General features: G+C 45.7%; 1 protein-coding gene across 1 annotated transcript; it reads right to left on the reverse strand.

The window, feature by feature from the left end:
• Positions 1–213: 213 nt before the first annotated feature.
• Positions 214–15,712, reverse strand: LOC134428820 (myosin heavy chain, skeletal muscle, adult-like). Its single transcript, XM_063175820.1, has 38 exons — positions 15,474–15,712; positions 15,242–15,385; positions 14,994–15,150; positions 13,069–13,096; positions 12,857–12,971; positions 12,679–12,771; positions 12,483–12,546; positions 12,288–12,386; positions 12,079–12,182; positions 11,841–11,979; positions 11,097–11,215; positions 10,850–10,999; positions 10,133–10,303; positions 9,268–9,577; positions 9,036–9,112; positions 8,700–8,787; positions 8,488–8,605; positions 8,029–8,152; positions 7,807–7,943; positions 7,447–7,702; positions 6,412–6,654; positions 6,135–6,311; positions 5,904–6,049; positions 5,726–5,816; positions 5,248–5,637; positions 4,969–5,095; positions 4,673–4,791; positions 4,020–4,216; positions 3,469–3,652; positions 3,217–3,382; positions 2,921–3,045; positions 2,465–2,773; positions 2,161–2,364; positions 1,768–1,893; positions 1,502–1,672; positions 1,306–1,410; positions 1,068–1,163; positions 214–512 (listed from the first exon to the last, which is right to left on the reverse strand). The coding sequence occupies exons 1-38, from the start codon at positions 15,678–15,680 to the stop codon at positions 357–359; spliced, it is 5,832 nt and encodes a 1,943-aa protein (XP_063031890.1). The 5' UTR covers positions 15,681–15,712; the 3' UTR covers positions 214–356.
• Positions 15,713–16,948: the final 1,236 nt, after the last annotated feature.

The raw sequence follows: 16,948 nt of genomic DNA on the forward strand, positions 1-16,948 counted from the left end.
TTGTCCTTGATTTCTCTTCATATGATGTTATTTTTCTAGTCACACCTGAGTCACTAAGAAAAAAAGACGGGATAAGTAGTCAGGAACAAGATGACAACAAAGCTGCACTGAGACATAGGTACATGTGGACTGTAAGAAAAAACTGTGCAAAACTGTACCAAAAATGGTAAAAAAGGTCTAACCAATAAAACCAGAAAGAAATGAAAGCACTGCTCATGGTATGCACACAAACGAATCTACAGGATTTATTCTCTAGACATTAAAATGTTTAAAACAAAAATTGCAGAAAGAAGAAAAGTGACAGAGAGTACACATTTTGTGCAGCCCTCAGGTCACTCTAATGCCTCGTGACATCCTCACTCTTCCTCTTCTATCTTCTTGCCGTGAATGTCACGGCTCTTGGCTCGGAGCTTGTTGACCTGTGACTCTGCAATGTCAGCCCGCTCCTCGGCCTCCTCCAGCTCGTGCTGGATCTTGCGGAACTTGGACAGGTTCACATTGGACAGCTCCTCCTGTGAGAGCAGAGCCAATCAGGGCTCATGATCACAGGGTAGGGGTTTCACTCCTGCTGCAAGTCAGCCTTGTGGGGCTGCAAATCTCCATTCCCCTCCCACCACTGCTCATACATCAGCCTCACACACAGCTCCTCATCCCTTCTCAGGACCCTACTGGGAAAAGCTTCACCAGGACTGTGTCACATGTGAGGAGCAATTTCACCCTTCAATTTATCAATTTGGTAGCTATTCTCACACTATTTCTCTGTATGAGTTATTGGAAACCTTCTGCTGCTGATTAGTAGCAGAGATTCAGGAACTTGTCAGTCACTGGGTGTCATTTGTTTACTCTGGCCTCCTGTGTGAAACAGGCTGCAGAGCTTCCCTTAATGAATGCCCTGATTGCAGGGTGCCCAGAGCTCACCAAGGCCTCATGACATGATAACAAAGCAGCGTGGCCAAGACAGTTGCGTATTGGGAGTTTCCTTAATACCCTTCCTCCTGGTATTCAGCTTCATTCAATGTGTGTCCTGCCCTAATTGAATTTTTTCCCATTCTCCAAGCAATACTTACAGCCTCCTCAGCTTGTCTCTTGTAGGATTTCACTTTCATTTGCAGCTTGTCCACCAGATCCTGCAGCCTCAGCACATTCTTCCGGTCTTCCTCAGACTAAAGCAGTTGGTAAACAGATTAGAGAGTCAATTCTTGGTTCCGCATTACATGAGGTTAACAATTCCCCTTGGGGATGGATTGTGCAAAATGTGAGTCACTGTGAGAAAGCCCAGTGAGAGCAGGAGAGCTCCTGCCTTACCTGGTAGGTGAGTTCCTTCACCCTGCGCTCGTACTTGCGCACACCCTTCACGGCTTCAGCGCTGCGCTTCTGCTCAGCATCAACCTCCCCTTCCAGCTCCCGCACCTGCAAGGACAAGCCCAGCCCTGCAGCTGCCCTGCCAATGTCTCTCCAAGGAGGGACACGCTCCCTCAGGCACAGCCCCAGCCCTACACACCCTGGCCTCCAGCTTCTGGATCTGCTTCTTCCCTCCCTTCAGTGCCAGCTGCTCAGCCTCTTCCAGACGGTGCTGCAGGTCCTTCACTGTCTGGTCCAGGTTCTTCTTCATCCTCTCCAGGTGGGCACTGGTGTCCTGCTCCTTCTTCAGCTCTTCTGCCATCATGGCCGCCTGATCAGAACAAAGGGTCAAAGCCATTTTGGGGCTGGAGATATTTTTGGGGAGAGTACATTCACCATCAGCAATGCCAGGAGCGCCCAACTCACATCTGTGATGGCCTTCTTGGCCTTCTCCTCAGCATTGCGGGCTTCCTGGATGGTATCCTCCATTTCACTCTGGATCTGGGAAATGTCCGTTTCCAGCTTCTTCTTGGTGTTGATCAGGCTGGTGTTCTGTGCAACAGGAAAGACAAGATTCCTACTGTCAGACCAAATGCCTCCACATCAAGGCCTGAAAATGTGGCTATGGTTTAGGAAAGACTTTATTGCAAGAGACTTCTTTAGCATCACAGCAGTAAACCAGATATTGAGGGCTCGACAGAGGGGACATATTGCAGCACATTTCTTCAAATGTTTACACAAGAATCACTTAAAAGATGAATAACAATTTCAGTCTTTGTTATAACCTGTGAATGGGAATAATTTCCAGCAGTGCCTGACCTGGGTGTGGAGGAGCTGTGCACGTTCAGTGGCATCCAGAAGCTCCTGCTCAGCCAATTTCCTCGACCGCTCCGTCTGCTCCAGGGCTGCACGGAGCTCCTCAACTTCAGCCTGCAGCAGGTTTGCTCTGCGCTCCACCATGGCCACCTGCTCCTTCAGGTCATCCTGTGTCCTGAGGGCATCGTCCAGGTGCAGCTGAGTGTCCTGGAAAGAGAGACAAGGGGGATTACCAGGCATCAATGGGTGCTTGAATGGCAAAAAGATCATGATTTCATTGCTCTTTTTGTAGCTCTGCTGAACAGACCTTGAGCACAGCCTGGGTGTTCCTCAGGTTCTTCTGTGCCTCTGCAGCCTGGCGGTTGGCATGGCTCAGTTGGATCTCCATTTCATTCAGATCTCCCTCCATCTTTTTCTTCAGCCTCAGGGCTTCATTCCTGCTCCTGATCTCAGCATCCAGGGTGCTCTGCATCGAGTCCACAATTCTGAGGTGGTTCCTCTTCAGCTGGTCAATCTCCTCATCTTTCTCTGCTATCTTCCTATCAATCTCAGACTTCACTTGGTTGAGCTCAAGCTGCAGGCGCAGGATCTTCCCCTCCTCATGTTCCAGGGAGGCCTGCACAATTCAGCACAAAGAATGTTTTACTTTCAAAATAATCTTTCATGCAGTTCCATATGAAAGGAAGGCTTAGATCCTGCTCTCTCTCCAAAGGCCTACACCCATACTCGTGATGGGGCCATTATTAATTAGCCTTGTCTGTACCTCAGCTTCCTCCAGGGAGGCTTGCAGTTCGGATTTCTCCGTCTCAATCTGCTTCTTGACTTTCTCCAGCTCGTGAATGGCCTTTCCTCCCTCCGCAATCTGCTCCGTCAGGTCAGAAATCTCCTCTGTGGGAACAAAGATCAATGGCATGGTCAGGCACAGAGCAGAATGGGAAGGGCTCTGTCCCACCAAGGGGACAGGCATCTCTGCAGACCTGCAGGCACAGAGCCATGAACAATGGTGGGAATGGCTGATAGTGAGAAAGGCCAGGGAGGAGCAAAGGGCCAGGGACTTACGCTGCAAGTTCTTGTTCTCCCGCTTCATTGTTTCCAGGTGGTCCAAGGACTCCTCATAGGCATTCTTCATCTTGAACAGCTCCGTGCTCAGAGAGCGCGACTCCTTCTGCGAGGCCTCCAGCTCAGCCTGCGTTTCCTCATACTTCTGCTTCCATTCTGCCAGGATCTGAAGAGAAACAGGGGGTGAGTAGGGTTGTGGCCATCACAGGGCCCTGCTCTGGCCAGGAGTGCTGGTGCTGGAGGCCAACTGACCTTGTCAAAGTTCTTCTGCTTCTTATCCAGAGCAGCACAGGCAGCATTGGATCTCTCCACATCAATCATCAGGTCCTCCACTTCATTCTGCAGCCTCTGCTTTGTCTTTTCCAGGGAGGCACATTTGGCATTGACAGCCTCAACATGCTCCTCTGCATCCTGCAGGCGCTGGGCCAGCTTCTTCCTGGGAGGAGACAAGCACAGTTGCATTTTAGAGCTTGGAAGCTTGTCACTTCTATAATGTCATAAGAGCGCAGGTTTTTCTATTTGAGGGTTTTTAGCCAAGCACTTTTCCCAGATATTTAAGGATTTATCCTTTTTTATGTCCTTTCACCTGGGGAGGATTAGATATGCCTTATCACTTCTTATGACTATGTTTTCTAGTTCCAATCTCTCTTTTTCTCTTCCTCCCTCTTTCTCCTTTTTTCTACAGATACACTATTATCCTTGCCTTTATACCACTCTTGTCTTAATCCACCCTCAGAGATTCAAATTTCCCGTGACCATTTTCAGTCTTCTCCTGTCATTTCCCATTCTGCTTCCCCACGTACTTGGCCTCCTCGAGCTCCTCCGTGCGCTGAATCGCGTCCGTCTCGTATTTGGTTCTCCACTGGGCCACTTCACTGTTGGCCTTGGACATGGCTCGCTGAAGCTCTGCCTTGGCCTCCTGCTCCTCCTCATATTGTTCCCGGAGCAAGTCACAGTCGTGGCGAGCAGACTGGAGGGCATGGGCCAGGGCGTTCTTTGCCTGTGGAGACATTGGGTTTGGCAAACTTGAATACTTATTTTTAAATCCCTGTTGACTCTGAACTTGAACATGAAGACTGAATGAAACTCTTTTTGGGCAAATGTATAGCTTAGAGCTAGTGAAGCTCTCGTTGACATATTCTGGAGCATCAGGACGCATTAGTGATGGCTCCAATGGGGACAGTAATCTGCTGCTTGTTTAAACATGTGGCTGAATCCTCTCTCAGAGAGGATCATCAGAATTTCATGGAAACCTTGTGGATTACTTCCTCCAGCACCTAAAATATTGTGTTTCCTTCCCTCTCTAGAGGAAGAGTGAGAGGTTGTGCATTAGTGCTATTCCCTCCAGTCCTATGTGTGTTTGGGGAAAGAACACTGAAGCAGTCTAACGCCAGTCAGTATTCTGCAGATGTTTTTGGGGGTGATGTAGGCTGTGGATAGTGGGGTATTTCCAGACCTTGATTTCTTCCTCTAGATGTCTCTTGAGTTCCTCAATCTGTTGGGTAAATCCTTGCTTGCCCCTAGACAGCTGAGAGATCAGAGCATCTTTCTCCTCCACCTGGCGGGAAAATTCACCTGGAAAAGAAAAGGGAAAAAAGGATGCACGCTGTTACTCCTACGACACCTTCTGCTTCTAAAGCCATGTAAGCTGTAATGGCCTGGAGAACTTATACCAGTTGCCACCTTGTACTCTCTGGCTCACTCAGGGCGTGCAGGTACTGCCACAGAAATTTGGGGATGAGGATGTCTCACCTGACTCTGTCTGCAGACGAGCTCTTTGTGTATTGAGGTCGTTAATCATGCGCTGATTCTGCTCCTCCTTAGTTTTAAGCTCACTCAGCTGATCTTCCAGCGTGCGGCACATCTTCTCCAGGTTGGCCTAGAGAGGAAACACAGGAAAGGAAAAGAGATGATGATCTGCGCTCTGCCTTATTGTCAATATGAAGATTTTGTTTCTGGGAATGAGTGTTGCAGAGGCAGCTTATTTGCCACACTTTGTCCCTGTGAGCATTTTCTCCTGCAACTCCATACCTTGGCTTTGGAGACAGACTCCATGTTGCTGGCCAAGTCATCAATCTCCATCTTCAGCTCACTCTTCTCCTTCTCCAGCTTCTGCTTCACGCGTTGCAGGTTGTCGATCTGCTCGCCCAGCTCAGCTGTGCTGTCCGCGTGCTTCTTGCGCAGGGCAGAAGCCGTGGCTTCGTGCTGCAGCGTGGCCTCTTCCAGGTCACGGCGCATCTTCTGGAACTCTGCCTCACGCTTCTTGTTCATCTCAATCTGAGCTGCTGTGGCCCCTCCTGCTTCTTCCAGGCGCTCACTGATCTCCTCCAGCTCCCTGGACAGGTCAGCGCGATGCTTCTCTGCTTTAGCGCGAGAGGTTCGCTCTGCCTCAATCTCCTCCTCCAGCTCCTCAATGCGGGCCTGCAGAACAGCAGGGACCCTTCACAGCCGTGCCCTCCTCCTGCCTGAGCTGAGCCTGAGCAAGGCAGGGCAAGGCACAGAGACTTGCCTGCAGCTCCTTGATCTTCTTCTGAAATTGCATGCCCAGGGCCTGTTCATCCTCGATCTTGCTCTGGATCTGGCTGATTTCAAAGTCTTTCCTTTGGGACAAGTGAACTGTGTTAGAGCACAAAGAAACAAGACAAGTGCTGCAGCCCAGCACTCAGGTGCCCCAGAGCCACACTTACTTCTTCAGTTTCTCATCCAGCTGCTGCTTATCATTCTCCAAATCCATGATGCTGTCCTGGGCCAGCTTCAGGTCTCCTTCCAGCTTCCTCTTTGCTCTCTCCAGGTCCATGCGCAGTTTCTTCTCTTGCTCCAGGGACCCTTCCAGCTAAACACAACAAGACCATCAGGGCTCTGCCAGCCAGTTTGGACTCCATACCTGTCCTCTTCCTGCTCTATGTCTGTGTGCTTACATCATCCACTTGCTGTTCCAGCTTGGTCTTGGCTTTGGTCAGAGTATTGACTTTGTCTTCCTCTACCTGCAGGTCATCCAGGGTCTGCTGATGCGCCTCTTGGAGGGCTTTCTTCTCCTTGGTCAGCTTGGCAATTGTCTCGTCCAAAGCTGCCATCTCCTCAGTCAGGTTTTTCACCTTTGAGAAGAAGGGAGCAAGCACAGACAGAAAATGGCGCTTAAAATTTTCTAACAAGACAAGTTTTTCCAGAGTGCAAGTGACAGGTTCTACCTCATACCTTGTTTTCAGTGGCATGTTTTTCCTTCTCCACCTTGGCCAGTGTTAGCTCAAGGTCATCAATATCTTTCTTCAGCTCTGAACATTCATCCTCCAGCTTCCTCTTCTTGGCTGTCAGCTCAGCATTGATTTCCTCTTCTTCTTCAGCCCTTTCTGTCAGCTCCTTAATTTTGGCTTCCAGCTGGATTTTGTTTTTGATGAGCTGGTCACACCTTTCCTCAGCATCAGCCAAGCTATCTGCTTCCTGGTGGACAGACAGAAATTTGTGGGTTCTGATGTTTTGAACTTTCTCTGCTCTGCCTCTTTTATTACTGAGTAACAGCTGAACATGACATTCAATTCCAGCAACAGAGGGATCTTGAGTGGTGTCTACTGGTAAGCCTTGTCATTTGGAATTCAATATTTATTCCAAAGTTTTTTGTCTCCTAAATATGTCTCCCAGGGTGACTAGCTATGAGAATGCCTGATAACACTCACAAGCAGAATGAAATAGGGGTTACTTCAGTTTCTAGTTTCAGCAGGAGTAATGGCTTGGAGTAGTTTTCTCATGGTAAAAATATGCAATATCTTCTTCTGTTTAATTGACTAGTTAACTTTATAGTATTTCAGCAATAGAAGTTTTATGAGAATACTTCAGTGCAGAAAGATTTGGTTTTTTTGGTCAAATTGCGTCTTCCTTATTGAGTTTGGAGAAAAAGTAGGTTATTCTCAGGTTTGCTTTTATAGTGTTAGACAGAAACACTGGTTTGAAAATTATTTCTCTTTGAGTTCCAAGTTCTCCGCTGTTCAATACACATTGTCTGGTGCTATGTGGCTCTTTCCTCACACAACAGTAATGGTGAGTGCCATATGGGTCAGCCAGCAGCCTCACTATGCCCCTGCTGGTGCCTGTTTACTCAACATTAGAGCACCTCAGAGTGTGTGATTTAGACTGTTTTCTTCTACCCATTAATTCCTGTGAGTCTTTTTGCAGGACAAGAAGCATTCTGACAGTACATCATTCTTTTTCCAGAGGAAAATGAACAGTGATACTCACAGCCTGCACTTGGAGCTGCAGGTCATTTTTCTCCTGCACCAGGGCCACCATTTTCTCTTCCAGCTCCTTCCGCTTTGCCTCAGACTTTGCAAGCTCTTCCTTGGTTTTCTCAAATTCTTGTTTCATGTTGGCCATTTCTTTCTCAGACTCTGCACTCTTCAGCAATGGCTTGATCTTGAAGAACAGCTTCATCCATGGCCAGTGTTTGACATTCATGAATGAGCGAACATTGTACTGGATGCAGAAGATGGAGTCCCTGAAAACAAATCCACATGGTTATTGAATATCCTAAGTTTGGTGAATTTTGTCTCAATTTGCCAGCTACCATTAGAACATAACAAATGAGGGAGATGTATCTACCTCCGCTCCACCATTCTCTGGTACTCCACTCTCATCAGGAAGCCTCTGGACCTGGCTTGTATCATGGTCATAATCTCTGCCAGTTTCTCATCTCTCATCTCCTCTAGCACACCTATCAGTCCAGCTTTGAAGAACACCTTGAGAAAGGCAAGATTGTAGTACATCAGTGTTGGTAGTGCATTACTGGGGCACACTATATTTTAATACAGAACTTCATTCTACCTTGGTATGCCCAAATCTGTACTGGGTGTGGTCAACATCAATGGACCCAAGGAGCTTCTCTGAAGCCTTCTTGTTATCCATGAACTGACCTTCTGGAATAGCACTGGCATTAAGTACTCTGTATCTGTAGGAGAAAGCAGAACATTAAGAAATCAACAGTTCTGAAACCATCACTGTGATTGAACGTCACTGCCTACTCAGCAACAGCTAAATAATTCATGTTCATGAATAATATCACGAGAATGCATTCTTTCAAAACAGTGAAAGACATGAAAGACATTGCAAGAGAGTGCAAGAACCATTCATACAATTAACTAAGAGTCCAAGTGACTCCTCACAATCAGCATAAAATAAATCATAAATTCACAACAAAACATGACAATGTAAAATGTAAAGATTGTTAAGATGATTAGTCTCTTAAGCTTGCTCTGAGTTGGCATAAAGGTTCAGAGCTCTCACCTCTGTTTGAAGTCAGCATAGAGGACTCTGCTGGGGAACCCTTTCCTGCAGATCCTGATCCCTTCCAGCACGCCGTTACAGCGCAGCTGGTGCAGCACCAGCTCGTGCTCCATGGCACCTGACAAATACCACCATTAGTGACCACTCTGCTGTTTGACACTCAGGAGAAGAGCTTCTGCTGCTCAGGCTTTCCTCCCCTTGGCTTGCCTTACCAGGTGTTTTAGTTTCATTGGGGATGATACAGCGCACAAAATGGGGGTGAGTGCTTCTCAAGTTAGCCATCAGCTTGTTCAGATTTTCCTGTGAGATTACAAGGAAGAGTTCAGGCTTTACCTAGTAAGAACCCCATGCCTATTTATGATGTGCATAAAAAAAAATTAGTCTTTCTGGGTCTTGAACTATAGGAAATACATAATTATGTTGGTGTAAAAATTGTATAAATATGAATCTGACTCTTAGTGAATATAGGTTGTCTTCTGACTGCAATTTACTGAACTCCTATGTTATTTAAGTAGATATTTTAATGAGGAAATGAATTCTGCTCTTACTCTGAAGAGAGCTGAGACAGTCTGGAAGGAAGAACCCTTCTTCTTGCCTCCCTTCTTGCCACCACCACCACCAGCCTCTGCAAGTCACAGAAAAGAAAAAGAAACATTTTTTTATTATGGGCAATAAACACTGGATACTACAAAACAAAACCCACTTTATATTCCTTGTGGTTTTAGCTTTAATTCTAAGAAAACCATGCCATAATAAAAATAACATTTGCACAAAACGCACCTGCATCTGCTCCACCATAGTTGGCAAAGAGTAAAGCCAGGGTCTTCACAGAAGATTTCTGGTACAGCCCAATGACAGTTTCATTCAGAGGGTCCTTGTTCTTCTCCAGCCACCCAGTGATGTTGTAGTCCACTGTGCCAGCATAGTGCACCAGGGAGAAGTGGGCCTCAGCCTTGCCTTTGGCAGGCTTGGGCTTCTGGAAATTGTTGGACTTGCCCAGGTGCTGGTCATAGAGCTTGTTCTTGAAAGAGGTGTCAGTTGCCTTGGGGAACATGCACTCCTCTTCCAGGATGGAGAAGATGCCCATGGGCTGGGAGAAATCACAAGAAGTTACAAGGGAAGGTTAATGGAAATGTTCAACGTCGCATTAGATGGGATGTTCTTCTGCCTGGTCTAGTGGAAGGAGTCCCCCACCATGGTAGGGGATTGGAACAAAATATTCTTTATGGTCCCTTCCTACCCAAAACATTCTGTGACTCTATGACAATGACAAGAAACCTGTGCTATGAACATCAAAGTCTGGTTGTACTATTGGCAGCATCTCATCCTGGATGAAAGCCTGGGTTTACCACGAGTTGTTCTCAGTCAAAGAGTTTATTTCTGCCATCTCTTGCCTCCCTGCAGCCTATCTTCGTGGAACTGGTAGGAGTGTCTATCCAGCTCACATGAAAATTGGTTGTAGAATTGGGGAAACAATAATAAAGAGAAAAATATGGGGAAAAGCAGCTACAAGGGCTTTGTACTTTGGTGAGGTCAGGTGATATGATATTTATTTCTCAAATTTGTCTGTGGACTTTGGATATGACTGTGCCTCAGAAACATCATAGAATTCCAACAGCCATCATATCATGCAAGGGAAAGGTACCTTCTCAATGAGCTCAATGCAGGCAGCCAGGTCCATGCCAAAGTCAATGAACTCCCATTCAATGCCCTCCTTCTTGTACTCCTCCTGCTCCAGCACGAACATGTGGTGGTTGAAGAACTGTTGCAGTTTCTCATTGGTGAAGTTGATGCACAGCTGCTCAAAGCTGTTGAACTGCCCAAAGCAAGGAAAGGTGCACAGGTTCTCAAGGTGTGCCAAAACACGCAGGCCTTTGCTGCCATTCTCCTAAGGCTGTTTGAAGTTGAAATACCGGTCCCGACCCTACTATACCACTATGTGTTTCTACTCTTACACTCACTGTCCTTGAAGGACACTTTCATTATTACTTTGCAAAGCTAAAAGTGTCAATTCTTTTTCACTGTGGTACTCAGCTGCAAGTCTTTGGTAAGCTCAGTAGCCCCATGGTGTCAGTTCTCTGAGCTGCTGGATGGTAGAAACCTCCTGAGTCTCCCACCCAAGAATTTCCCAGGTCTCAGAACAAAAATCTGGCGGGTTGTGTTCTGACACAGAAGTCCTTGCATCATCACTGCATTCACAGAACAGGAAACACACTGTGAACTTGCCAGACCACTGCCTCTACAAGAGCATCCACCCCTTTGGTTCATAGCTGTGTGAGCCTTAGTGCTCTGTGTGTTCCTGTGTCCTCCTGAGCCCTCCTTGCCCATTGCTTGACTGTGGTGTCAAACCCTTGCTCCTTACATCAAAGATCTCAAAGCCAGCAATGTCCAGCACACCAATGAAGTACTGCCTGGGCTGCTTTGTGTCCAGCTGTTGGTTGATACGAACAACCATCCACAGGAACATCTTCTCAAACATTGCCTTGGCCAGGGCACCCACTGAATTGTTCACCTACAGCAGAGGAGACAGGATTGGAATTACCTCTGAGGGGCAAAGAAAAATGTGACATGGTCCTTCCAGCTGTGCATTTTTGACTGTCAGATGTTACCTGTGTCACGTTTTGACCTTTGGTCACGTATTCATTCCCAACCTTGACTCGGGGGTAACACAAGGCCTTGAGAAATTCAGCTGAGTTGAGGCCCGTTAGGTAGGCAGCCTTGTCAGCCACTAGAGGTGGGGAGAGAGAAAAAAGCCTTTGTTCATCTCTGTACTTCATGTGTTGTGAACAACTTTGCTGTTCATGTTCTAGGAATGGAAGAGGATTTATCTCATTCCATATTGAAGGCCTGTGAAGCAATGCAAATTCTGGACACTACTGATGATGGTCTTTGAAGGCAAGAAGAAGTATGGCTTGGATAGGAAGAGCTTGAACCTGGAATGTCCCAGAAGAACAACCAAAAGCCACTAGCATGACATAAGGCAAGGCATATTCTCTTTCTGTGGGAAGGGGATTTGTGGGTAGCACAGCTTGCAGGAGTTATTTCATAGAAAACACAATTGCCCATCAGTGTCTATTAGTGCTTGGATGTTTTCAAGAGAGAGAGAGATATCCTGTGTTGAAATTGAAGTTTCTGCTTTCAGGCAGCATGATTTTGGGGAGCCACCATTGGATAAAATAATGGGACTTCCCATGACTAGGAAAGCACCTCTGCAGTTAGAGGGAGCAGGGGCAAAAAGGAAATTCTCTCTGTGGTATGCGGGGACTCAGGCCACTGCAGTGTGCCTCTGGAGGCTAACATATCGCCTCTGGAGGCAGAGAAGGGCACAAATCAGCCCCTGGATTTGCTGATACCTTCTGTGCCATCAGGCTCTGCCTGCTCCTCTCGTTGCTTCTGCTTGAACTTCAGGTTCCCATAGTGCATGACAGCCCCTGTCAGCTTGTAGATGGCTGTTTTCTCATCTGCAGTGAAGCCCAGGATGTCAATGGCACTCTGCAGTCAAAATAATGAATTCAAAGATGTGTCCTTAGTGGGTCAGAGATGTAACCCTCAAGACATGCTCTCTAGGTACCTTGTTGCTGTGTTACTTACATCTGTAGCCATCAGCTCCTCCTGGTCATCAATGCTGGGCACAGTGACCTCCCCTTGACTCACAAAGTGGAAATCGTAGGGGTTGGTGGTAATAAGGAGCATGTCTGCAAATAGGAAAAGGCAAAGCATAGGTTTACTTTTGCCATCAGGTAAGAGAGGGAGCTGTTCCTAAGTGATCAACCCCAAAAAGTCATAATGCTTTTTCCTACCAATTAGCTCTGGCTTCTTGTTGGACATGATCTGATAGAAGATGTGGTAGCTCCTTTCCGCCTTGAGCTGGAAAGTGACTCTGGACTTCTCCAGCAGATCTGGCAAGGATGGTAGAAAGAGTTAGGCACTTGTGGCAATGTACATGGAGATGGGAATTTGGGAAGGGATGGGAGCAGTCCAGGAGAATCTCTTACAAGTTTCAATGTCAGCAGAAGCCAGTTTGCCTGTGGCACCAAAATGGATTCTGATGAATTTGCCCTGTGAAGCAGAAGCAGCAGCAGATCAGCCTGGATGTGTTCTGCTGATGTCTCCTTTGCATGAAGAACTGTTCAGGCATCAAGGGCGTTGCCATGAGCAGGGGGAGACATATTATGCAAAGCAAGAACTCACAAAGCGTGAGGAGTTGTCGTTCCTCACGGTCTTGGCGTTTCCAAAGGCCTCCAGCAGTGGGTTGGCGCTGATGATTTGATCCTCAAGCGTTCCCTGCAGGGACATCATTATTCAGTGACTGTGTTTGGTTGACAGGGCAATGACAGGCCAAGCATTCAGTCTGTCCCTCCTGACTCACCTGCATTTTGCCTGATGTTTGTTCTTCCTTCTTCTTTTCTCCACTGGCTGCAATTGTTGCAAAGTACTGGATGACACGCTTGGTGTTCACAGTCTTCCCGGCCCCGGATTCTCCGCTGCCAAAGCCAAGAGAGAAGCAGAGGGTGCGTGGTCAGGCAGGAGGGGCCCTGGCACCGGGCAGCCCCACAGGGACCCGTGCAGGGGGGTACCTACGTGATCAGGATGGACTGGTTCTCACGATCTGTGAACAAGGCAGAAAAGAAGATATTATTTTTAATCCACTGGCAATTCGTAGCTGATTTCTTTCATAAACCTATATGCCTTCACCCATTTTGAATATTTTCATGTTCCCAGCCTCAGCTGGGATGTTTACATCTCTATCCTCCAATGGTGTCTGGTGTAGCATACATGCAATTCTTTTTCTGGATATTACCTTCATGTCATACTCTTCATTTTGTTTATGTCAAATGATTTCAACTAAGGATCAGTTTTGTAGAGTTACTGATTAAATGGTCTATCAGTAAGCTGAATTGAAGTGGAGCATGTGCTTCTCATAATCTTTACTACATAGGAACAACCACTCCTGATCAGTCCACAAGACCCTCTAAATAGTTTTTTTGTTGGATCCCAATTGATTGGTGATGAAATAAAATTACAGGAACATCATAAACATGTAGGAACCTTTATCAGCATATTCTTCTCTGTAATATTGAAATTTTGGTACTTCCAGAGCTAGAGTTAATGTATCTCTTTTCAATAACTTGAGCTGAGTTTGTTTCCCACAATTTTGTCTGCTTTCTTAACCCATGTTCATTTATTTTTGTGTCTCATTTTTATGCTCCATTTTTGAACCACTCAATGATGAAGGAAAAAATATGTTTCTGGTGTCGAGTTTGTTTCATCATGTACTCTGTCTGTTTTGTTCATCTTATCTTTGCCGTGCATAATTTTATAAAGTAATAAAAATCTTCCTTCTAGACTTACCAGCACAGCCTGTCCTACCTTTGGGAAACCTTTTCATCTTCCTCTTTACCTGTTCCACTTTACTACATTCTTTTGTGAAGAAGGAAGTCTGAAAATGCATATGACACACCAGGTACCAAGACACCCCTTGTATATAGCAATGCTTTCTGTTTTGGTCCCTGTTTCTTTCTCAGTGATCTCCAGGCTTCAGTTTTTATTTTGTAGATTTATGATGCTTCAGACAAAGTTTTGAAGCAGTATTAGAAGATACTTACAAAAATTCTTGGCAGTGAGGTTTTTTCCCCGTGGCATTTGTTTTACACTCCTGTTCACAAAAATTTCTTGCAATTTCACAGAATAGGAACTTAGTGTAATAAAGTCCCCCTGAAATTCTTTATTATTAGACTTCATTTTTGCTGACCTTAAGAACTTAGTCAAATTAGAAATATTTTCATCACTTCCAGATTATTTTAAAAAATGCTGAACAGTTGAAGGCTCAGAACAAGCCCTTTGAGAGTTGCCATTCAGACCAGTCTTCAATCCAGCTCATCATCCACTTGTTTTGCCCTCCCTCCCTGAGCTTGCCTATGAGGATATCAGGGAAACAGCATCAGAACCCTTGCTGAAATCCAGGTAGAAAATTTCCATTGCTCTCCCCTCATATCTCAATGCAGTTATCCCATTGTAGAAAGAAATCAGGTTGATTAAGCATAATTTCCCTTTGGTGAAGCCATGCTTACTATTCATGATCAAATTCTTGTATTCTGCATTTTTAGAGATAGTCTCCAGGATAAGCCATTCTGAAACACAAGTGAGGCCAACAGGCCTGTAGTTCCATGGATCTTCCTTTTTGCCCTCTTTGAAGACTTGTGACATTTGCTTTCTTCTCACACATATCTCCTGACTGCCATGACCATTCCAAGGTGAATGAGAGGCCAAGATATGATGCCCTCCAGCACTTGCAGGTGCATCCCATATGGATGAACTTGTGGAAGTCAGCTTTGACTAAATGATCTCTAACCTGATCTCTTCACCCAAAGGAAAGTCTTCATCATTTCCAATGACAAGAGAGAATGCACTCGCACAACACTATTATCTACTTTGCCATCAGGAGACTTTTTCTACTTTGTGAGTGTTTACAGCCAAGTGACTTTAAAGAAAATCATGAAACTCACCAGTCAGCATGAACTGATAGGCGTTGTCAGAGATGGAGAAGATGTGTGGAGGGGCCTCCTGGCGCTTCTTGCCTCGGTAGGCCAACACCACCTCGGGGTTGTACACCGGCAGCCACTTGTAGGGGTTGACAGTGACGCAGAAGAGACCTGAGTAGGTCTGCAAGGAAGGGACACAGCACGTTGCCTTGCCCTGAGCCTGGCCCAGCAGCTCCTGAGGCTGCCCAGAGGAAGCTGCTGCTGCCACTTACGTAGATCATCCAGGCTGCGTAACGCTCTTTGAGGTTGTACAGCACAGCGGGTTCGTGCAGGTGGGTCATCATGGCCATGTCCTCGATTTTGTCATACTTGGGAGGGTTCATGGAGAAGATTTGATCTTCTTTCACGGTCAGAGTCTGCCAAAAAACCAGAAAGATCCACATGTGTCACTTAAATCTCAAAGTGGGGATCAAATGTTACCCTTGAGCCTTGTTTTTGACTCACCTCTCCCCCTTCAGTCTTGACAGTGACTTTGCCTGATTCCCTGCTCTCAATTTTGCCTTTCACAAAGGATTCTTTGGGATGAACCACGAAGACTGATGACTTGGCATCGAAAGGTTTGTTCTGAGCCTCAATTCTCTCCTTCTCCGATTTTCGGAGGTAAGGAGCTGCCTCCCCAAAACAAGCTAACTCAGCATCTGCAGAGGTCATGGCTGCAGTTTACTGAAGGCACATCAGCAGAGAACCCTGTGGAAGAAAAGAAATGTAACATGAATAGATCATACTTGTACCTTGCTTGCAAGGACAGCTTTTCTAATGATTTAAAATTCAGCACTTACTAGAATTGCTAAAACTACCAAAAGTTGCCTTTCTTGTGTTTAATGGTTCAAACCCAGAAGAGAAAAATATTGTTTCATCCCTAAATAATATATAATAACCTTGTAAAAATTTATTTTATTTGTGTCTTTCTGGTACTGTACAGATTTTACTTTGCCTTTATGAATTGTAGTGTCATATTTGAGAATATGAAATATGTTAAAAGAACTTTTTTATTCCAGTATAAAATAATTTTTCAAAGTATAGATAGAATAAATTTTATAGCCTTAAATGCAGATGGAAAAACTTAGTTGGAAACCAGTTTCAAAGGAAAAAAATATATGCACGTAATATCCAATAATGGGAATATCTAGTAGCTAGATCCAGTGCACTTACCTTGAAACTTTTCTAGTAGACAGGGCAGAGCACTGCAAAGACTCTTTTATAGAGTCTGGTTGGCAGGTGCTCTGCATTCTTCCCCTTTCTTCGGTCAAAACATTTTTTGGCAAACATTCTTTGGCAAGGCATTGTCTGGCAAACTGAACTAATGGCATAGTCATTTGATTTAATAAGATATATTTAGAAATGTTTTGTATCTTACCAATGCTGTGAATGTATTGACTAAAAATAATTTGTCTAGAGACATAAGGACAGAAGTTCAGTTAGTTGAGGCATTTGGAAAATTTGGATGTAGGACCAGTGAGCTATACTGCTGCATTTCCAATGGTTGCTTCATGTACTCAAGGCAGATTTTATTGCATGACTGTGGTGTTACTCTGACAAATCCTCAGTCCAGCATTTCCATCGCATCACAAATATCACTGTCACTGAAGCTCCTTGAAACACGCTCTTCTCCTGGTCATGAGCATTTTGATTGTTAAAAGAGCTCAATGGGTAAAGCTCAATGAAGAGCAGAGGGCAAGGTCAGTAAATATGATCCAAGGAGATATCCAACATCAAGCACTGGTGTAGGCATGAAAATCTTGCTCCAAGGATGATCATGCAACTTTCTGTTCCAAACCAGAGCTCAGCCCTGGACTCCCTGTGCAGGGCAGGGGGAAGCTGGAGGAAACACCCTCTGCCCTGAACAGGAGGAGCTCAGAAACAATCTGTGTAAAACTGTGAGTGCAGGGGGGCATCAGAAGTCCTGTGTCTGCACAATG

The sequence above is a fragment of the Melospiza melodia genome, chromosome 24 (assembly GCF_035770615.1).
Source record: "Melospiza melodia melodia isolate bMelMel2 chromosome 24, bMelMel2.pri, whole genome shotgun sequence".
Classification (NCBI taxonomy): Eukaryota; Metazoa; Chordata; class Aves; order Passeriformes; family Passerellidae; genus Melospiza; species Melospiza melodia.